Source organism: Myotis myotis, unplaced genomic scaffold (genome assembly GCF_014108235.1).
Source record: "Myotis myotis isolate mMyoMyo1 unplaced genomic scaffold, mMyoMyo1.p scaffold_m19_p_2, whole genome shotgun sequence".
In the NCBI taxonomy this organism is placed as follows: domain Eukaryota; kingdom Metazoa; phylum Chordata; class Mammalia; order Chiroptera; family Vespertilionidae; genus Myotis; species Myotis myotis.
The window spans coordinates 127,730,358-127,754,652 of NW_023416324.1; the positions used below are offsets into that span (position 1 = coordinate 127,730,358).

Consider the following 24,295-nt stretch of genomic DNA (forward strand, 5'->3'; position numbering starts at 1 on the left):
TGCTCCTTATCTTACATTACTTGAAAAATTTTACTTAGTATCTATGTTTCACAAACTTTTCTAGTTAAGTATGCATACGTGGCATCAGGTTGTTATTTGGACATAGGCTAAAAAATGCTGTTGTAAGAACAAACGTTTTTTTGAACATTTAGTTTTGATTTTATTTTTATATATAACACAACATTCTTTCTTCTGATTTGCTGGATTGATCAGTTAATGATCCAGGAAGACTTTTTCCCTGTCATTCTCTGTACTGACAGTTGATGAATATATTTACATAAGTTTGTGAAGTTTGGTTTCAGCTGATCTCTCAGTGACATTCTTAAATATTTTTGAAATATTCTGCACCAGTGTGTATGTGTGTGTGTGTTTAGTGGGAGGGTGTGTGTGTGGGGGGGGGGGGTGGGGGCGGGATTCTTGTAGTGTTTTTTTTTTCTCCCAATCTCTTTAGCATCTCTCTTAGTCTCCCTTGTGTGCTTCTGATCCACTTCCTTATCTGCAAGTTTCTGTTTTTGTCCTTTTTCTCTTTCACTTCTTCCTGGCCAGATCTCATTTAATTTAACAGTTTCAATGAGAATCTCTATATTGATTACTTTTAACTCTATCTCCAACTTATAACTTTCAGTTGAACTCCAGCTTTGCATGTTCAGTTGCCAAAGAAAATCAACACTCTTCTATAGAGACATACATAACACTCAATATGTCCTAAAACAAACTCATTTATCTGGTCCCAAACTTATTCTACTTCTTATATTGTCTGTCAGCGAATAGTGACACCTTTCTTTTTATCTCCATCAGACACTGAACCTTCTCAATATTTGTTCCAGACAATCTTTTAACGTCTCTCCACCTCTTCTCCCACTATTTTTACTTCAAGCATCCTTTACCTCTCACCTAGATGACTGCAAAAGCCTCTAAAATGGCCTTCTTGCCTCCAATTCTGTTTCCCTTTAATCTAGTCTCCATATTTCACACATAGTATCATACAAATTAGAATCACAATAATTTTATGGTCATGAAATAAGATCCAAAGTCCTTAACCTGGCATACAGTCATTTTCAGCCTGACCTCTGTTCGTTTCTTGTCACAACACACATTTTAACCTTCTTGTAATCAACTTTGAAACCCCACTTGTCATCCCCAGTTACTAGCATCTGTAGAATCTACTTGTTCTTTTGAAGTTAATATTCATGACCATTCAGTATTACTTGATAACTTTTGACAAACACTTTTGTTTTGTACCTTTCTTCTGAGCCATGTTCTAAGTATTGTTCTGAGTTTCATACTAAGGTCTGACCACTATATTAATAGCTTTACTTACTGCTTTTTCTAAACTTATTTTGCTTTTTTCTCTATAGTCTCGCCTTTATTGTAAATTATATAAAAATTGGACATCCTTTTCTTTAGTCTAAATATCTCTACAAAATATTAGATTCAACTGCCACTGCATTCTGGCTAAATGATTTCCAGAACTCCAAATTTGACCTGGTCAAAATCAATGTCAAATTCTTCTTCAGTAAGCCAGATACAATTTATAAATCACTTTACTAGTTTTGTGAACATTGGAATGTAACCCCTCAATGTCTGTATAGCTTCATCTGTAAAATGGCAATAAAATAGTATCTCCCTCAAAAGCTGTTATAAGAGTTAAATAAGTCACTGCATGTGATGTGTGTAGAGCAATGCTCTGGAAAAAAAGAGAGAAGGTGATATGTGCATGTTAGTTAATTTTAGCTATTACTTTTTTGCTTTTAAGGGTAATTTTTCCACTGCTGAATCAAATACACAATATTCAGTTATTTCTAATATTAGTCTTCTGGTTCTTCAATTCTCCATTTTGTTATTATTTCTATTCATGATTTTTTCTCTTTGCTTTTAACTACTGCTCTTCTCTATAAGAACTGTCTAACATATTTTCATGTTTGTTATACACTTAATAAACAGGTTTTTAATTGATGATAGTGTTGTTCTGTTCCAATAATATCACCTACCTACATTTTGGTATGATTAAATATTTCTTGGTTTCATTTTCTATATCAAGTAGTTAATTTAATTGTTTAACATTAACCCCCTATTTGCTATTTTTGTTAAGCACAAACATATTGCCAAAATGACAGCATATAACATGAAAATATAAAAGGAAAGGTTGGCAAATTTATTACAACCTATATTAAGCATTGCATATCATGGGTGTTAATCATGGTTTTCTGCATATGCAATTTGACTTCAGGAATGACAACAATGCTAATTAGAGAGAAATAGAGATAAACTGTAATTAAAGGGAAATAAAAATATGTTTATGGACACCTTTTCTTGGAAAAAAGAAAGGTTCCAAAGTGTGTAAGGCATTAAGAGAAATTGAATTTCTGTTATTAGATTCTATGAAAAAGCATACATAGCATATAAGCACACCTCAAGAGGTTGGATTTTAAATGAACAATAAATTATTGTGAAGCTCTTAAAAAGGTATTTTGTGTATTTCTTTTTAAGATTTAAAAAATTACATTTTTTATTGTAATACCTTTAGGCAGAAACTAAAGTAAAATATACCATATGCCAAATATGTACTTCCAGAAACTAGTAGAAAATAATAACTTAGGGCTAAGATTTTTATTAGGTTGTAACGATTTTTTCCTCTTATGAATAAAATGAAAGTTTTAGGGGAAAAATACATTGTTCTCTCAAGTTGTTAACATGTGTTTAATCGACTGAGGAAGGTATTTTAGCTACCAAAGACTTCTAGGAAATGAAGACAATCCAGTGAGTCTGGAACTCTGAAAATAAAGATCTTCAGTTGCAGATCTTCAGTTGCCTTTTAGAAGTTATTAGAGAAATTCCATGTCCAAGGAAATATATAGAGTTTTTGTTTTGTTTTACTTATCTCTGAAGTTCTTGCTGATCCAATAGCAGTTAGTTTTCTGACTCAGAGTTTCCCTTAACTTAGTTTCTTCAGACTTTCCCTTCTGAACACTAGTTAATTCCATGCTGTCTACATCCTTTTAGACTTGTTCTAATCGATCATAACGTAATTTCAACTGTAGGTGTTCCCCCCCATCTTCCCCTCACCAGCATGTCCATGGCCTGCTTCTCTAAACCAGGTTCTCAATAATAAATTTCTTGTAATTCTAAATTCTATAACTTTTTTTTTCTGACTTAGAACCAATTATTAGGTAAATTTGCTTAATAGAGGCAGAAAGTCTTTGGAGGATAATTTAACTTAATTAACATAATTTAATTGGTGCCTACCCCCTTCCCTCTCACCACATTCCTGCCTAATCTCACGAAGTAGATGTCACATCTTCATTTTACACTTGAAGGAACCTGAATAGAATAATGTTATGCAACTTGCCAAAGGCCATAGAGTTAATAAATTGCCCAGGTGAGATTCAATCCATGCCTATATGAGATTTCCATCATATTTATGTGCCTCTAGTGATAGATATTTGGAAATTAGTGTTGGAGAGAATAAATACTTAGAAGGAGAATCTGGAGGTAGAACAGTAATGTACAAATTGTTCTTTGGTTTCCTCTATAATTGTCAGTGTTTCCATAAGCTTTTGTTTGACTCTTGCTATTACTGTATAAAGACATTTAGATGATGATGATAGATAGATAGATAGATAGATAGATAGATAGATAGATAGATAGATAGATGATAGATTAAATTTATTTATTATTTGCATAGGAACTGTTATAATTGGAGGAGTGGTATAGCTAAGGAACACCGATGTTGTTCTTGGTGATTTAAATTGATTGACTAATTTGATCCAACCTTGTTTTATCCTCAGTCTTCCTAAAACTTAAAGATAACTATATTTATCTTTAATCTCTAAAATCATCCCTTTCCTTTTTATTTTATAAAGACAGGCATTCCAATGGCTCCTTTCCCGTTTCCAAGGATTCTGGTTTTTGAGAACAGTGGACGAATGCACATATAATTCAATTCTAAAGTACCTTGGAATATATTACCATGTGCTGCTAAACTGGACTACATAGACAGATATACCTTGAAATTGTCCTTCTTCCTTTGTCTCAATATAATATTTATTTTGCTGTCTGTCACCATCTATCAGAAAAGAAATATTTTGTTGAACTTCCTTTTTTGTTATGCATAACTAGAATTCTTTTCTCTATATAATACAAGGTTTATTTTCTTAGACTAAGACTTTATTTTTCCCCAACAATAACAATACTAATAGATATATATAAAGTTCCATTAATATGCTAGGCACTGTTAGACCTCTGGTATAGGTACCCTTATATTAGCCCTACTGTAAATACTGTTGTTGTCTTCATTGAGGAGTCTGAGGAACAGGCAAGGTCTGTCACAGCTGGAAAGTGTCAAAGTCTGATGCTTACATTCTAAGAAAGTGTGAGTCCAGAACCCATACTCTCAACAATTATGCTCTTCTTCCCAGACTAATTTTCTTGCTTAAAGTTCAAATTAATGCAAATAATGCAATTCAGTTCAGTTCAATAGATACTTATTAAGGACCGTTATATTTAAAAAATAAGCCAATTTTATGCCAAAACATTGTATTTTATATACCTAGTTAACCTAGGTGATGTAGTTTTTTCTTTTCTTTTCTGCTTTAGCTTTCCTATATGCATCCTGATTAAATATTTTGTTTACATCTGACCTTTTATAAGCTTTTGTTGTAAAATTTAGTAGTATTTTCAAAAGCAATCATTTATTTTTAAAATATATAATATTTATACATGCTATTCTACATACATCAAGTGTCAAGGACCTTAATAGTTGATAATTTATTGTATTATTTTTTTTAGCCTCCAACGACTTTAAGCAAGTTCACCTAATAATTGTTTCTAAGTCACCAGAGAGATTTGGCCCCCTAGAAAATGTTTGGTAATGACTGGAGACATTTTTTTATTGTAACTACTTGTGGGAAACTGATATCTATTGGGTAGATGACATGGATACTACTAAACATCTTATAAGAAACAGGACAGCACCCTCAAAACAAACAAACAAAAATTACCCAGATCAAAAAATGTGGCTAGTGCCAAGACTGAGAAGTCCAGTTGAGCCCTGGGGCCCTTTACATTAGTATGACAAATAGGAACAGATTGCTCACTTCTCAGACAAATAATAGTGGTTCCATTCTCTTTAGTTTTATCCTACTCCAAAATAACACCCCCCACCCCCACAAAAAAAAGTCCTCTCACCATTCCTACTGTTTACCATTATTTTAATTAGAATCCAATGTCTTATGGGTCTTTTTTTTTCTTGAAAATATAAATATGTTGATGATAACTGACTGACACAATTATGACAGTTTCAACCCCAAATTGAGAGTTTAGCTCTAAATGCTTTCATTGTGCTGTTGATGTTGCTGGCTAAAGTAAATATCCATACTTCATTCATTTACCAAAAAGTTGACATTCTATAATGCAACCAAACATGTATCTAGTATCTTAATTTCAAATCTCTTACATGCCCTTTTCTGTGATCAAGAACAAGCTTTTTAGTTTTTGTGAAATTGCGTTTGCCTTTTCAGTTTGAGCACAAATGTCATTTAGTAAAAGAAACATGGCTCCACTATTTCTTAATGTCTTCCTTAACAAACATAGGATTGGACCACATCTCAAAAACTCCCACTGGGCAGCACTTAAGAAGTGAGTAATATTTCTGTCTGTCTAAGTCAAGAAATCCCAAATGCAAGTAAGTAATTTACAGGAAGGCATCAGGGACTGTTACAATAGACATATTGCAATATGTCACTGAAAATCAGCCTCTCCCCACATGTTTGCATGTTTGATCAACAGCCAGATGGAAGCTTTTATCACATTTATTTAATCTGAAATACACATGGTAATTACACTGGACCTTTGATTCAAGGCCTTATTAGTGTCTCAAGAGAAGTCAGGAAATGAGTTTGTTGTTTGCAAACTGCTGTAGCCATGACCCTCTGGGTAGAATTTACATCTATCACTGCCTAGACTAGAATACTGTTATAAATAATATAGTATTTCAAGGAAATAAGGTAAAGTAAAAGCTTTGTTAATCTATGTAAGAAAAGAAAAGGGCATTGCTGAGTGGTTGACCTATGAACCAGGAGGTCACGATTCAATTACCAGTCAGAGGACATGGCTGTGGGCTCAATCCCCAGTGTGGGAATGCAGGAGGCAGCCAATGGGTGATTCACTCTCATCATTGATGTTCTATCTCTTTCTTCCTCTCTGAAATAAATAAAAACATATTAAAAAATAGTTGAAATGTATTGCTGAAGGATGGGGTAATAGAAGACTTCAAGTTAATTTTACATATTTTTTAACATTTGGAAATTTATATTATGATTATGTCATTTTATTTTCAAAGTCAGAGAAAGGAATTTGAAAAAAATACACATGTATACCTCGCTCCTTGCACACATGCACAGCCTTCCTAAAGTGTTCACAAAAGAAATGACATTGTTTTATATTTTGTTGATTTTTTTAAGACTTTGAAATCCATATAGCAGATTATAACTAAAAAGGAGAGACATTGCAGGTTTCTATTAATATAGGATAACATGACCAATGAGAAATGGTTAATTAAATGGCTTATTCTGAAATGACTTAAAAATGTTGTTGCTTGACCAAAACTCTAATAACGGTTATTACTGTAGTCCTAATAGTAAAATATTTTTGCAAAATATTTTTATTCCCATTAAAATGTTAATTTAAAAGCATAAAATTATCCTATCAATATTTTATTTTATTTTATTTTTTTCACTTTAAGCCAATGCAGTATACACTGCAAATACTTTGGGGCTATCTCACATCTCAGTTGAGAATTGCTTTAAGTTTGGTGACTTTTTTATTTCCATTGACACCACTATGCTATCATTTCAAATTAGGGCAGACCTTGAAAAATGTCAATTGTACAAACAAACAACACATATAGACTATCTATCTACTCTGTACTAAACACCATCCTCAGAACTTCCCAATTCAAATTCCTTTTCAACTTAACAATTCTATAAGACAAATGATCAGTATAGACAATCTTTTACAAAGATTGAACCGAGGCTCAGTGAGACTAAACTGTTCAGGGTAACTCAATCATAAGTGGTTGAGACTGTATGACTATAAAAGAATATTTAATTGAGACTATGATTCACTTAGTATCACATTTTTATGATTTTCCCCCAAAAAATGGCTTGGTTTTTTTGTTGTTGTTGTTTTTAATTCTTCTCAGATGAAGAACTGGTTTAAGGCTCTTTTTTTTTTCTGTTTTATACTTACAACAATAGACAATCTTACTGGTAATATAGTACTTAAAATTCCTTTTATATGTAAAGTTTTAAAAAAGCCTTGTACTGTTGTTCTGTGGTTAGAGTGTCATTGGTATATGCACCAAAGGGTTGTGGGTTCATTTCCCCATCAAAGGTAATACCTGGGTTGCAGGTTTGATCCCTGGCCCCGGTTGGGTTGGTGCCAGAGGCAACCAATTAAAAGACACAATTATTTTCTAGTGCTCCAATGTGAGGTTTATTCAACTTGACCCAGGAATGAGGATGGAGTTCCTCAACATTGTTTTAAATTAGGGAGAAACCCTGAGGTTGTAAGAACTTGGAGTCTACAAATATTACTGTTACCATTTAGGAATATGTATGTACACTACCTAAGATTTTTTTTTTATTAAAATTATACAGCTTTTAAAAATTGCCTTGACAAAAACAGTTCTGGTTTGACTAATCACTTTGTTTCTTTAAATGACAGAGTATATGCAGGGTGGACCCCTTGGTGAGCCAATATTATACTATGGATACATATCTATGATTACCTGCTCTTAGAACAGAAAGAGCTGTATATAGAAATGTTGCCTTGAGGCAATAGTTGCAAACCATGCAAACTTCTGTCTCTGTATTTGGAAAAAAATAAAACAGACTTTTGTTGTAAAAAAAAAAAAGTATTTGGGCCCATGTTGCTCAGTGGTTGAGCGCGGACCCATGCACCAGGAGATCACAGTTTGATTCCTGATCAGGGCACATGCCTGGGTTACAGATTCAATTCCCAGTATTGGTGTGCAGGAGGCAGTCGATGGATGATCCTCTCTCATCATTAATGTTTCTGTCTCGCCCTTTCCCTTCCTCTCTCTGAAATCAATAAAAACATTAAAAAAAACAGTTATGAGTCAATAACTGGAGTAACAGATATTTAACACATTTCTTGTGCTGAGGTGTAGCCTTACAATATGACCTTGAGGAAATAACTTAGCTCTTTGTTATTTTCTTGATGTGTTATCTTACAAGACAATTTGAACACTTGATGAGAGAGATTCTAGAAAAGATTGTAGAAAAAGTGATTTTATGTGGAGGTGGAAGAAACAGGAAAGAAGAGAACTAAACAACACTCCATTTATTATAGAAACAGAAATAAACAGTTATACTAAACATGGAAGACTGATTATGACTACATTATGTTTCCAGTCACAATTAGAATATGATTTATTTATGGTTATACAATTAATGATACTTATGAAGGACATAGTTTCTGCTTCTGAATTGTATGTTTCTTGCTTAAGTAGAGGAAAGTCATAAGGCTCTTCCATTAAAATTCTAGATACTAGATGCCACTTTAAAAAGGTTTTAGGAATCTATTTTTATGACCATAAGACATAGTTTAGAATATAAAATAGAGGCATTTTAAAGTTGGCATTTAACTTTTTCTTCTGTTTAGTTTAAATGACCTTAAAGCTTTCAGTTAGGACTTTTCATTTGTATGCTTAGACTAAAAATGCTATGTAATAATTGCTAAAATGAATAATTATATTTTATGCATAACAGGAATTTATGCCCAGTGCCTTTTAATTATGATGTAGGACAAAATTTTACAAGTAATTGTACTTCATATTTACTTGCAAGGGCAGAAGTATTTTATATGTATGTCTGCCACTTAAATTGACCTAATTTCCTCTGAAGAATTTGTTACAGGCGTAGTTAGTTCATTTTGGATACTTATTCCTTAAATTTAAAAACATAGTTCCTTAATTAATGAAATATTCTAAAATTTTATGTATGTTTAAGTTGAAAGCACTGCCATAATTTAAGCATGTTATGTTTTGTGCAAACTTTATTTTTATTTATTTTTGGAACAATGGAGTTTATTTATATTCACAAACATGCATACAATGACTTCTGTCATACTCAGTGTCTAGATCTGCATGCTATCTGACCATTAAATTATTAATGGTGGTAAGGATAAAGCAGTCCGTGACAGATATTAAGTATGCAAATTATGTACAATGGACCCAAATCTCCAAGAGTTAACTACACTGAAACTTCACACTAATATTTTCCTCAGAATTCATGTTATTAAAAAAAACTACTAAATTTGATTCAGCCTTCTTTCAAAGTTTTTTCTATAGTTGAGTGAGTAAATAGAATCAGGAATGATAAGTGACATTTTGAATTGCTTTCCATAATATAGAATTCTGGATACTTAATTCATTTTTATTATAACTCATTAACTAAATTAAGAGACTGAATATTTTGTAAGGAGATAATTTGAATTCTAAACAAATGTTCTACACTACCTTTGGGGTCTAAATATATTTACTTGTGAACTTGCCAAATCTAGCCATCTATTACAGCTTTCGCCATTTTGGAAAATAAGTTCTGAATTATAGGGTGAGAAGGAAACTCAATAATGCTTGGACTTTGATGTTATTCTTCCACTCTCATCATGCAGTGGTCTCAGTAGAAAATCAACGCCGAAAGAGCAAAGGCTCTCAGGAAAGGAATCCCTCCTGAAACCTGGGAAAGCTGTTCACATGAACATTTCTTTTCAGCCATCTATTCGAATTTTCACTTCCTTCAATGACAATACGCTCATACAAGTCTTTTTCATTTTGCATTTGTGTCTGTTTTCAATTTGGAGTTTGGTACCTAAGATACAACAAAAGTATTTGTTAAATATTTACTCTAAAATCTACTAAATTTTGTATGATAATAGTAATTATTTTGTGAGATTGACTTGTGGATAGAATGAGTTAACTTATTAAAACAATTAATATGATAAGAATAAAGCTTTAATAAATATTAACCATTACTGTCATTATCTTTTATGGAAAAAGTTTTTTAATAAGACCTTTATATGCATTGCTTCATTCATTCCACGGAAAAGTTATATGTGGCTCATATCACTACTTTCCTGTGTTATATATATGGAAACTGAAGCAGAGAGATGTTAGGTTATATACTGGTAACATGGCTTTTTATTTTAACATAATTTTATATTTGAAAAAATAACAGGGTGAGATTCCAGTAAGCTTAAGATTTTACTATTTAAAATATTCACAAGCCTTTCCTACCAGTATGTAATCATCTCCCCTAAATGGTGTATAGAAAGGACATGTATATTAAATTCTTCTAAATATATTTATTATTATAACTGGGAATCTGGTTCACTGACCATTCATAATGGATTTAAACCCTTATATAAGCATCATCAATATAAATATTATAATTAGCACTAGAATAATCAATTCAAAAAAAGTAGTAATATATAATTTGTTTGGATGAATTGACTGGTAACATAGTACACATTTTAGATTTATAAAGGGAAATTATTTTAGCAGTAGTGGTATTGTGTTTTTGGTGTATTGTCTCATAATAAATAATATGTTTCTACATGTGACTATTTTATCACAATAATTTCTGTATATGGACAGACATTATAAACAATTGGTACAGACTAAACATTTAATGTTGAGCATTATAAATATCCTCATTGTCAGGTATTTATTCTTTATATTTTCTTAGTATTTAAAAATTAATCTGTCCTATTATTGTTTCCTTTAGAAGCATACTTAATTATTTTCAGGTTATTTTTTTTAAGCTTAGTTTAAAAAGAAACACACTTAGGTCTAGATTTCACCCTTCTGCAGAAATCATTGCATGTAATTTATGTAACCTCTAGTCTGCTTAAAAACACTTTAATTCATCTTTTTAGATTTGCACAGAGCACATTGCCCAATAGACATATGGTAATGTCACATACAAGTCATTTGTCTTCCTTTTCAGTGGTCGTTCCCATTTATTCATTTTATGTGTGTAGGCTGAGACCAGTGATGTACAAAAATTTAGGTATTGTTGACATTAAAGGCAGAACAGTCCCTAGTTAGATGATATGAGGCAACTGGAGAAAAAACAGTAGCTTTTACAGATCATATAAATGTAAAAGAAATTGATGTTATAGAATGAATTTGAGTGTATTTTTTCCTGAAAATAAACAATATAAAATACAGGTTTGTTTACAGTTTCTAGCATTATAAATCTCAATATTTGATTTACATTACATTTATTAACATCTATTGAATGTGACTTATATGCACAGATTCCATATAAACTGATTTCAACAATAGCTCACTGAGGATGGCAGAGAAGATATATATTTTTATTTATAGATGGAGGCAACTGAAACAGAGGAGGACAAACTGAAACTAGTACTTGGGTCTTATATTTCTGAGTGTCATATTATTTCCTATCTTTTCTGATCTTAGACTACTGCTCAATGCAGGAAAATTATACTCTGTAGCATATGCCTAATGGATAATTTAGCTGAATTTTTCAAGTGGTAAATAACTCAAAAATGTACCCTGATCTTCCTTTGACTGTGTAGATAACCTTAAAAACTTCATTTCTTTCCCTTTCCTCCTGCTATTACACAGGTAATCTCCTGGCAAGCTCCCTCCCCCTTTGATGTCAGTGCTAAAGGAGGTGAAGCATTTTGTGAAGGGCCCTTAGTCCTAATAGCTGCACTATTCTCCTGGTTGAGAGTACTCTCTGGATTGTTCAAATTCTTCAAAACTGAGAAATTTCCCCCATTTAAAGTACTCAAGAAACTACAATTCTGTGTTCACCAGAGAAAGACCCGTGAAATGCAGAGAATTATGCTAAAATCTATTTTACCCCAAAATAAGAATACCTTATCAGAGAAAATTTCCACTTAGATTTTTGTTTTCAAGGACAGAGTATCTTATTCAAGTATATATTTTATTTGGTCCCAGAACATTATTAACTATTTACGATACAAGTTAATGATATCAATTTTATATACTTAGAGAAAGTGAGTCATAAAAAATGACAAACAGAGCTTAAGAGGGACAGTTCTCAGAAGAAAGAAGCTGGAGGGCAATGCTATGAAATTAGTGTAGGATGCAGCAACACTTCACTTTTGTATCTCCGATAATCACATTTCACTTGCTAAATAAGTTTATAAATTGATTATATCTCTAAGCTAAACAACCTGGAAACACTGAAGTAAAAACAAAACAAATAAACACAACAGTGGTTTTATGCTTATTGTCAAAATCTTTCTGAATAGGAAATCTGTGTGCTATTATACATAGAGAGTTGTAGTGGCATTTGTTGCTTATCAGCTTGGCATGGAAACAAATTTATGGTGCAATAAATATATATAATTTTAGTGGAAAGGCTAAGTGTTGTGTTTGCTGGCATTTCTTTTCCCATTATTGTAAACCTGTTATAATACATAGAATTAATTTAGAGCTCATAGATTTAGAGTCCTTATACACTTTTTAAAAAATATTTTGATTGGATTTATTGGGGTGATATTGGTTAATAAAATTATATAGGCTTCAGGTGTATAATTCTATGATATCTCATCTGCATAATGAATGTATTATGTGTTCACCACCCCAAGTCAAATCTCCTTCCATTACAATTTATTCCCTGTTTACCTTTTCTTACCTCCCCCGACCCCCTTCCCTTCTGTTTATCATCATCCTATACACATCTTTTATAGTTAAAATTATGTGGAAGCCACGCACACAAACAAGAATAATATATTTTCATGTTTTCTATCCTTTAGAAGTTATTCTTAAATATTTTTGTCAGAAACAGTAATTGTACATAAAATTAGACGATACCAGGTGACCCCTGAGTAAATGTAGTGATGTATTTCTCTCCAGGGACTTTGTTAATGGCATATACTGCTAAAGGACAGTATACTTTTTCTCCATAAATTTTGTGTAACTAAATTTAATGGTTTATGATAGTGACCTTCTTTCTGAAGTATTACTCTATTTAAAGGGGGAAAGTAGGCTCTTAAGTACATTAAAAAAATTTAAATTTAATGTTAGAATTAAATTATCTGAAGCATTGGGAACAAATCTGCATGTCATTTTACTTAGCAAAATTTGCTAAAACATTTACATAGTAGCAGTATTATTATATTCAAACAAATAATTTACTACCGTGAAGGAACAGTAATTCAGGGCTCAGCAGAGCAAATTGGTATCTAAAAATCCAAATTCTGTCTGGAATTCAGTATTAGAATTTTATAATAACCATTCACTCACTCAATTTTCTTGGTCCTAAGAACTGTGTGAAAATGTTGTTGCAGCTATATTGCAAGTGTAAGCTTCCACTTTATTTTCAAGAATACTTATCTTTGGGTGAAAATAAACTAAAGCAAGTGAATTAATTCAAGAGGAAAAAAACATCTGAATATAGAACTTCAGGCCTAATTAACATGGAGAGACTGGTCACTGTTGTTTGGACTTTGCACACATAGATGGAAAGAAGAAATTACTACAGGATGAAGAAACAACACTAATAGGGGTCACTTAGCAAAGATGGGGAATGAATCCCTCTCTATAATGAAAGAAAATATAATACAATTAAGTGAGAAGACAGTAGAAATTACCTCCACAAACTGCTATTCTCCAAATAGAAGACATCTGACACAGCCTAAAAACTTTCATAATTATTTTTAAAACTTCTCAAAAATTATTCCAGTAACTTGCTTAGGCAAGCTGTCCCGCAGTTTATCAATCTCTATATTAATAATAGCTATGGTTTTCTGAGTCAACATATTTTACAGACATTGAATAAAATAAGCCATTTATAATACAGAACTTGGCACAGATTAAATATCAACAAATTATTCATTCATTTAATCTTCATTCATCAGACTCCCACCACACTCATTTTATCCAATCTCATGTTACAGAAATCTTTCTCTATTGATACCTCCCTCCATCTCTCAAATATTCAGTCACTTAGAATGATGCATAGTCACCACATAAAGTCCTGACGTAGTCTTTTAAAAAGATAAAAAGGAACCAATATTTTTTTACACAGAAGTTTATACTTGCCACTTGCCCCATCTCCCATATAACTAACATTTAGATAATGCTTACATTACATTGTGTCAAAAATTCTTCTAAGTCCTTTATGTCCAGTAATGCATGTCATCTTTGAATATCCTAGAAATAAAAGTATTCACATTCTAAAGATGAGAAGGCTAAGAATCTTGGCCAAAATCAAACTAATAACAATAAGTGGTTTAATGGTTGGTATAAACAATTTGTAAACCCAGGATTTTGTGAGCAATTTCTTCCACTTGAAAAGCTTTCAGTGACTTTTCTGCTTCATGACACTACTTTTATTCTATTTGTATAAATAACACACAACCTAGTTTCATTCCAAGATTGATTTCATCTGATGTTCTTGACATCAATTATTACATCTCAACTGCTATGAAACACTGGTGTGTGAGTAGACAGAGGCCACCAGTATAAAGCAGTACAGCACCTAAGGCAAGGCACAACTCAGTTACAAGTGACTCTCTAAAAGAAATTCATCTGCTCTATTTGCCTACAGATCATTGGCTGGGGATGAGTATAGATTACCCAGACTTCCCAAAATCTATTTTCCATTGAATTTTTCCATAAGTCAAGTAAGTTACATGACAAAGATCATGTTGTAGTTTATATATTACTCAGTTCAGCCTGCAATTTGCCATAGACTGAGAGACTTAAGAAAGAAATGTATTATTTTTTACAGTTCTAGAGGTTGGAAGATCAAGATTAGGGTGCCAGCATGGTTGAGATTCTGGTGAAAGCTCTCTATCTGGCTTTCAGAAAGCTGCTTTAAGCTGTGACTTCACATAGCAGAGATAGAAATAAGTTAGATAGATAGATGATGATAGGTGATAGAGAAATAGATGATAGATAGATGATAGATAGTGCATTTATATATATAATTTTTTTCCTTATAAGGTACTAATCTCATTATGAGAACTACACCATCATGACCTCATTTAAATCTATTTTTTTTTCAAAGGTCTCATCTCCAAATACCACCACATTGGGTGTAGGCCTTCAACATATGGATTTTGAGAGAGACACAACTTATCCACAGCAGTTTCTTAAAAAATGAAAATCCTATTTTCCAAAGTCTCAATTATGCTATACAAATAAATTCCTAGTAAAGAGATAAGGAAATAACTAGAAATGCTAAATATTACTTTATTGTGATGCAGGATCACTTATTTCAGGAAACTAAACTTGAAAAATCTCTATACTGTCTATTTCTAAAGGTGGTAACCTCAGTTACACACTTATTTTTCTGAGTTTAATTTAATATGTGTTAACCATTTTATTGTTAAATTAAATTTTATCTGAGTTTTCAATCACATCCAAAAAATAAAAACACTCAAAAATGAGAACAGAATAGCTATATAAGTGGCTTTATTGTTAAAGTGACTCTTATCATACATCCCAGTATAATATTTGGTCCATATTTATTCTACTCATTCATTTAACTCTTGTTTCACAACTCTGATAGTTGCTACCTGGGGACTATGTTTACTGTCTTTTGCATAAGAGGCACTTGCTTCTCTTCACTAATCCTTCCTCTATTATTTTCAGCTTTTACCTACTTTTCTATTTTTCCATATTGACATTGAATTTTATTCCTAGTTTTATCAAAAATTGCTATTAACTTTAACCTGACTTAATTAGCAATTTTCTACTCTGCTATTTAATGTACTACTCCATTTTTTATCTAAATTTATGCTGAACTACTGATAATGAACCTATAGTCTGGACCCTAACATTTATACAGTGTTGTAGATAGTTTTATTAGATTTTATTTAGAAAAAGTAAAAATTTTATATCAGCTTTACAAACAGGTGGATTAATATGCTTATTATACATAGTACATGCTCTTAGATTTATCATTTTTAAAATTGTAATTGTTAATCTAAATTTTCCTGTAAAATGTATATATTTTAATATATAATGACAATTATTTCTTTTAAAAAAGGTTTTGGAAACTACATTTAAAACATTTACATAAAATTATTTTAAATTTATTCTCATCTACCATTTTATTCAAACTGGAAAACCTATAAGGTACATAATAAAAGTATTTATTATAAAATGATTCTAAAATGATGTAGCATTTATAATCTCTGCATGCTGTGAACTTAGAAAATCAGATATTACTTCTTTAAAGTTGGTACTTCTTATTTTAATGGGGAAAACATGAGAGATGTGATAATAGAAACACGCTGCAGTGATTTGAGAAATAGAATCATATAATTTAGGTTTCCTCCATATTACATTTTGAATAAAATTATTCTTTAAGATTATTTTCTATTCATGTAAATATCAGAAATTACTAAGCATAAATATTATTATTATTATTTGACATAATTTTCCTTTGTAGTCTTTTAGAAAGAGTCCAGTAACCCAAACTAAAGGGTGTTAAGCTCAGTAATATTGAATACTACAGTATTTTTTGTGTGTTTTGTGCATTGTTAAGTAAAAAAAGACTTCTAATATATTGCTGAATCTATTAGAATTTACTTACTCTAATGATAACAGCCTTCTCCAGTAAGTCATGGACTTAGGAATCAATAATGGTCTTTAAAGATACAGGATGTATTTATCAAAATAATAAAATGCAGACTCAGCTAACTGTAATAAACTTCAGAAGCCCGTACTTCTTCTTTTTACTGCTATGACAGTAGGAGAGGGATGACAGAAATGATATGAGAGATCTCCACTAGGACTTAGATATTTAAATTATGTATTATCTCAGCATTGTTCAGCTGATACCTGATTCTGACTCTCAATCTCAATCACTTGTGTTAGTTGTTAAGATTATAAATTAAGATGCATCACATAAACAAACTGGGAGATAAAAATCACATAATCATACCAATTGACGGAGGAAAAACATTTGACAAAATCCAACGCTCTTTTTGATAAAAAACTCTCAGCAATGTGGGAATAGAGGGATCACACCTCAACATAATAAAAGCCTTAAATGACAAACCTTCAGCCAACATCATACTCAATGGAAAAAAAAACTAAAACCATTTCCCCTAAGAACAGGAACAAGACAGAGTGCCCACTTTCACCACACCTGTTTGACATAGGACTGGAGGTGCTAGCCATAGCAATCAGACAAGAAGAAGAAATAAATGCCACCCAAATTGGGAAAGGATAGGTAAAACAGTCATTATTTGCAGATGAGATGATACTGTACATGGAAAACCCTAAAGACTCCATCAAAAAATTACTAGACCTAATAAATGAATTTGGCAATGTAGTAGGTTACAAAATTAACACCCAGAAATTCATGGCTTTTTTATACATAAATAATGAACTTACAGAAAGAGAAACTAAAAAAAAAACACAACAATCTCATTTATGATTGCAACAAAAAAATTAAGATACCTATGAATAAACTTAACTAAGGAGGTAAAGACCTGTACTTAGAAAAATACAGGATATTGAAAAAAAGAGATAGAGGAAGACATAAACAAATGGAAGAATACACCTTGCTCATGGATTGGTAGAATCAACATCATTAAAACGTCCATACTACCCAGAGCAATCTATAGATTCAATGCAATCCTCATTAAAATGCCAACAACATATTTCACAGAACAAAACAAACTCTCCAAACATTCATATGGAATAAAAAAAAAATACCCCAAATAGACACAACAATCCTGAGAAAGAAGAACAAAGTTGGAAGGATCACAATACCAGATATCAAGCTATATTACAAAGCCACTGTTGTCAGAACTGCCTGGTACTGGTACAAGAACAGACATATAGAGCAATGGAACAGAACAGAGAACCCAGAAATCAACCCAAGCCATTATGCTCAATTAATATTTGACAAAGGAGGCAAGAGCATATAATCCAGTCAAGACAGTCTCTTCAATAAACGGTGTTGTGAAAATTGGACAGATGCATGCAAAAAACTGAAATTAGACCATCAACTTATATCATACACAAAAATAAATTCAAAATAGATAAAGGACTTAAATGTAAGATGGGAAACCATAAAAGTCTTAGAAGAATCCATAGACAGAAAAATATCAGACATAAGTCATAACAATATCTTTACCAATTAGGACAATGGAAACTAAGGAGAAAATAAACAAATGGGACTACATCAAAATAAAAAGTTTCTGCACAGCGAAAGTAACCATCAACAAAACAACAAAAGAGAACATGGGAAAACATATTTGCCAATGTTATCTCTGATAAGGGTTTAATCTCCAAAATGTATAAGGAACTCATACAACTTAACGAAAGGAAGATAAACAATCCAATCAAAAAATGGGCAAAGGACCTAAATAGACACTTTTTGAAAGTGTACATACAGAAGGCCAAGAGACATATGAAAATATTCTCAAACTCATTAATCATCTGAGAGATGCAAATCAAAATGATAATGAGGTACCATCTCAGACCGTCAGAATGGCTACCAACAAACCAACAAATGTCAAGTGCTGGTGAGGATGTGAAGAAAAAGGAACACTTGTGCACTGCTGGTGGGAATGCAGACTGGTGCAGCCACTGTGGAAAACAGTATGGAGTTTCCTCAATAAACTAAAAATGGAACTCCCATTTGACTCAGTGATCCCACTTCTAGGAATGTATCCCAAGAAAACAGAAACACCTATCAGAAAGGATATATCTACCCTTATGTTCATAGGAGGACAATTTACAATAGCTAAGATTTGGAAACAGCCTAAGTGCCCATCAGCAGATTAGTGGATTAAAAAACAATGGTACATCTGCACAATGGAATACTATACTGCTGAAAAAAAGAAAGAACTCTTACGATTTGCAACAGCATGGACCTAAATAGACACTTTTTGAAAATGGACATACAGAAGGTCAAGAGACGTAATCCCACTTCTTGAAATCAGAAAGAACATATGCACCCCTATGTTCATAGCAATGCAATTTACCACAGCTAAAATTTGGAAACAGCTTAAGTGCTTATCATCAGAGGAGTGGATTAGAAAACTGTTGTACATCTACACAATGGAATACTAGGCTGCTGTAAAAACCAAAGAACTCTTATAATTTGCAACAGCATGGATGGACCTGGAGAGCATTATGCTAAACAAAATAAGCCAGTCAGAGAAGGATAAGTATCACATGATCTCACTCATTTGTAGAATACAATGCACAACATAAACTGATGAACAAAAATAGATCCAGAGACATAGAAGCATCAAACAGACCATCAAACCTCAGAGGGAAGGTAGGGGAGGGTTGGGGAGAGGGGTAAGAGATCAACCAAAGGACTTGTATGCATGCATATAAGCATAACCAATGGACACAGACAGTAGGCGGGTGAGGGCCTGTGCTGGGGGTTGGAGGTGGCCAGGGAGAGGTCAATGGGGGAAAAAGGAGACATATGTAAGACTTTAAACAATAAAAATTAAAGAAAACAAAAAGGAATCGAAATTAAGTATAGACTTAGTTCTAACAGTTATGTGTCAGGGGGGGGGGGGGCGGGGTGATAAAAAGCATAACCAACAAGGTCAGTATTTTTTAGAAATGCATTTGTAAGTAAACATACAAAGTAGCATTCTCTATATTTATTTTATCTTTGAAATCTAAAAAATCCTGGGACAAAATGTGGACTTATTTTGTTAATCAAATGAAGACTAAAGTTTAAAGTATTTTCATTTATTGTAAGAGTATGTGTAGAACATTATGAATAAGGTAAAATAATATGTGCTCATATATTATTTTCTCTAAAGGTTATAATAAATGTATAAAAATAATATATCTGTAATTATATCTATTAAAAATCAAGTGAATTGATCTAAAACCCATTGTAACAAGTCAAATTGTCTTAATGTACAAAAACAAAGGCAATGACCTAAGTTATCTGCGACTGCCATGCAAGTGAAGATTATAGGCAAAAGTGTATGAAATTCATCAATGAAATCTCTCACCAATAATGATTTACATCCCCCCAGTCTAATCACTATGTACAGATGTCATATGATCCAAAGATAGTTTCTGCTGGTGGATTGATCCGCAACTTTACAGCTGACAGAAATACACACCAGCATCAAATCACAGAGTCCTTCTGCAAAACATCTCAACAATATGAATGAATATAAGAAAATAAAAGAATTTATTTTAAAAATTTTGCACCCAATGAAAAAATGGTTTCAATAAAAGAAGAGAAATAATGTATACACACAAAGTAAAAACATTTTTCAAGATGTCTAAAAATAATTATTATACTTAAATGAAAAAAATAAGAACTTTTTATTGTCAATATTATAAAATTCTTTTAAAACATCTACTAAATACAGAATGGGTTAAATAGAGAGTGGAATTAAACCAAAGTCACAATTGATAAAGACCTTTCAAAGGAATAAGAAATGGCAGAAAATGAAATCAACTAAGAAGAGGATAAACATGGAAAATATAATTAAATCAAAATGTAAATTAGTGAAATTATTTTAAAATAGAATGGAGGGAATGACATATACACAATATAAAATATGGTGTTTCTACCAGGGCACAATTTGATTTCCAAGGAAGGAAATAGAATAATTATTCATCTAAAGTAAAGTAGAAAAAAATCATGAGGCCAAAGCAAATAAACTAATCTGATTTCTCAGTTTCCCAAAAGAATGCTCAGTTCTGAGATATATTCAGTAATAAAATGGACATGAATTTTGACTATCTGTATTTGGGGACCTGAGCAAGAGGTGGATTTTGAAAGTGATTCTAAAGTATCTAAGCAAGGAATACAAACAGATAATTTAGAGGCAAGGCAGATTTATGTTCTGCTCCCTTCACCTGTTTTGTTTTGTTTTTAGATTTACAGCCAATGCCAGAAATTAAGGAAAATTCAATAATATATAATAGAAAGCTAAATTAGCAATAGCTCCTATAACAGATTAACTATTTAATGCTCATTGTTTTTAAAATACCCCCCCCCTTTTTTTAAGCATTTCAATTCATGTATTCTTAGTTGGGTAATTTTCTTCCAGGTGGAGATTTATTGGCCCATTACCTCACTTATTCTTGTGGCTCTCTCATTTCTTTTTTTTTCCTTCTTTCTTATTGAAAGTATTACAGATGGCCTGTTTGTTTGTTTGTTTTCCCATTGACCTGCTCCACTCAGAACCCACCCTTCCTAGGCCTTCACCTCTCTATTGTCTGCGTCCATATATGCATATAAGCTCCCTAATCACTCCCCACGCCCCCACCTCCTCCTTCCCTCTGAAATCGGTCATTCTGTTCCATGCGTTTATACCTCTGGAACTATTTTGTGCATCTGTTTATTTTGCTCATTAGATTCCACATATAAGTGAGACCATGTGATACTTGTCTTTCTCAGCCTGTATCTCCGGAGAGTGCTCAGCAGGGTTACATGTCTGGGCCTTCATTCAATTGCCTAGAACACAAATCGCATGGTTACATTCAACTGCAAGTGAGGTTGAAAACATTTAGCTCTGTGAACTGAAAGAATAGGAACCAAGTTTGTTATGAGCTAGAAATCTCTGCCCCAATACATCCTTCTGATTTGCCAAATATTTGTTCATGTTGTCTCCCTCACACAAACCACTGCCATACCCTATCCAAAGAGACAAGCCAAAGACCTTTCAAACCAATATATCCAATTCAAAGATAAAGGTCATTGATATGCTCAGTCCTCTTCATCATATCTGTGTGCATTACTTAAGGAACAAATGAGCCAAAAAACTAATGCTCACCTCCACCCATATACCACGCAGTGATAGAACTGACCCAGGAGAAGTGGGAAGTGCTTTTTAAAAATCTTTGTAGTTGAGAGTATTACAGATGTCCCTCCTTCCCCTCCCATTGCCCTCCTCCACCCAGTCCCATCCCACCCCAGGCTTTCACCACCAATGGGCGATGTGTATATGCATATAAGTTCTTTGAAGCACTTCTTAATATAAATGTTCCCATTTAGAAATAAAGGAAGAGTGGTAAGCACTGAGCAGTTACTATCCATAGCAATTATGGAAACATGCCAGACTGGCATTAAAAGATCCCTCTGCCCTGGCAAAAACAGTTCTGTGGAGAAACTGGATTCTCTTCTGTTCCTTCTTTTTTACTTCCCACAATTCTATCCTGTGGAACATTCAACCTGATCAGTCATCCTCCTTGACCACATCTGAAGTGAGTGTTTCAGAATATGCCCTCTATGGAGTTTATATAGCTTTTATTTTTTTAAATTTCTTTATTGATTAAGGTATTACATATGTATCCTTATCCCTCCATAATCTCCCCTGACCCCTCCACTCATGCCCTCACCCCCCTGTTGTCTGTGTCCATTGGTTAGGCTTATATGCAAGTCCTTTGGTTGATCTTTCCTCCTTACTCCCACCCTCCCCTAGTTTACCTTTTGCTTTCTTTAAGTTTGGGGGTCCAAGGATTGAAGTTTCAAATAGTCAGACATTTTTCTCTATCTATACATATGTTTTTTGGGCACAGTAGTTCTATTAAAATCACAGTAGACTTCTAATCAATGTGCCATATTTGTGTGCCTATAACCACACTCCATGTTTTTTTAAATCTGTGATTATATTTCTATGATAGAAAAAAACAACAGAACAATAGTAATACCTTGCCCATTGGTAATACCTTTTAAAAAATTTATCTTCATTGTTGAAAGTATTACAGATGTCCCCTTCTGTTTCCCCATTGACGCCCTTTATCCTGCTCCTGCCTCCCCACAGGCCTTCACCACACTATTTTCTGTGTCCATGGGTTATGCATATATGCACATAAGTTACATGGTTAATTTCTTCCCCCTCCAACCTCCCCCACCTTCCCTCTGAGATTTAAAGGTATAATTTCCAAGCCTAATTTATTTTTTTTATTTTTTCCTCCTCTAAATCCCTCTTTAGACTATAAGCAGCTACTATGACGCTATCTGCAACAATGGGCTTGGAAGGGCAGGCTGTGCTTTCAAACTGATCCTTGCTATAGGTGCTGAGCCTTGGCAGATTTTGTTGATCAAAGCTTCATTTAGTTTTATTCCTTATTATGTGACTTCTAGAAACACTAGATTTCTCAAACTTTCAATATCCCTATGATTGGGCTTTCTTTTGATCTTTTGGATCTCTGCTTGAAAAATGGACAGTTTCCTGCGCTCATCTCTTTCCTGTAATATCTTACTAAAGGCAGAATATAAAAGCATATCGTTAATCTGTATCTTTCCACTCACTTCTTCTACAGCTACAAGCCCAACAAGCACTAAATCCTCCCTGCTGAGTGTTCATTCTCCTCCTTCTATCAATAATACTAAACACAATCTGTACCACCCTCCTCTATAGCATACTCTCAAGGATACTCCCTACTGCCCTGTTCTTCCCCGCAGTCTGCTCTGCTAGAAGCACTTCCTCTTTCTAGCTTTTAAATATGGGAGTTTTTCAGGGCTCAATTTTTAGACCTTTTCTTTTATCTAGACTCGCTCTTCTAATAAGTTTATCAATTTTCATAGCTTTAAATAACATTTATATAATGATAAATCCCAAGTTATCATCTCCACCTCCATCCTTTCGTAAGACATAATTTCACTTTTAAAATATTATAATTGTGTTCATCTCACCAAAAAATAGACACATAGACATTTTTAGAAGGAGAAGAGGAGGATCAAAAGGCATAAAACTATGCAAAATCATATTAGTATTTGTTTATCCAGTTTCTCTTTAAAATGAAAACTCAAAAGCAATAGTGATTTATGGGAGAAATGTTGTATCCCCAGTGATGTTGTATGTTATAGGTACACAATAAATATTATAGATACACTATACATATTTGTTGACTAGAGGATTGGTGTACTACACATTAATAAAGCTTTATTTTAATAGAAATGTGATAATTTTAATAACTCATTCTAATGCAGATATGCACTTTATGACTAATACTTAACTCTATGACTATAACTTAAGCAATATTTTCTTCTCTTTCCTAGATCCCAATGCTCTGGCTGGCCAGACTGGTCCTGATCATGCTCTTATAGGAGGAATAGTGGCTGTAGTTGTATTTGTCACGCTGTGTTCTATATTTCTGCTTGGTCGATATCTGGCAAGACATAAAGGTGGGTTGTATTTAATAGTGTTCTTAACTCTGACACAAACATTCTAAAGACTTGCTTAACAATGAGATATTATATGAATGTACGAGAGAGAGAGAGAGAGAGAGAGAGAGAGAGAG

The 24,295-nt window shown here is 32.8% G+C and overlaps 1 protein-coding gene across 2 annotated transcripts in view; it reads left to right on the forward strand.

Annotated features, from left to right (window-relative positions):
* CADM2 (cell adhesion molecule 2) overlaps nt 1-24,295 on the forward strand; it is a 1,212,655-nt gene that overhangs the window by 1,179,744 nt on the left and 8,616 nt on the right. For both annotated transcript variants that reach the window (XM_036349668.1, XM_036349669.1), the window contains one exon: nt 24,054-24,179. In XM_036349668.1, coding sequence (XP_036205561.1) covers nt 24,054-24,179 — 126 coding nt within the window. The remainder of the gene's footprint in view (nt 1-24,053; nt 24,180-24,295) is intronic.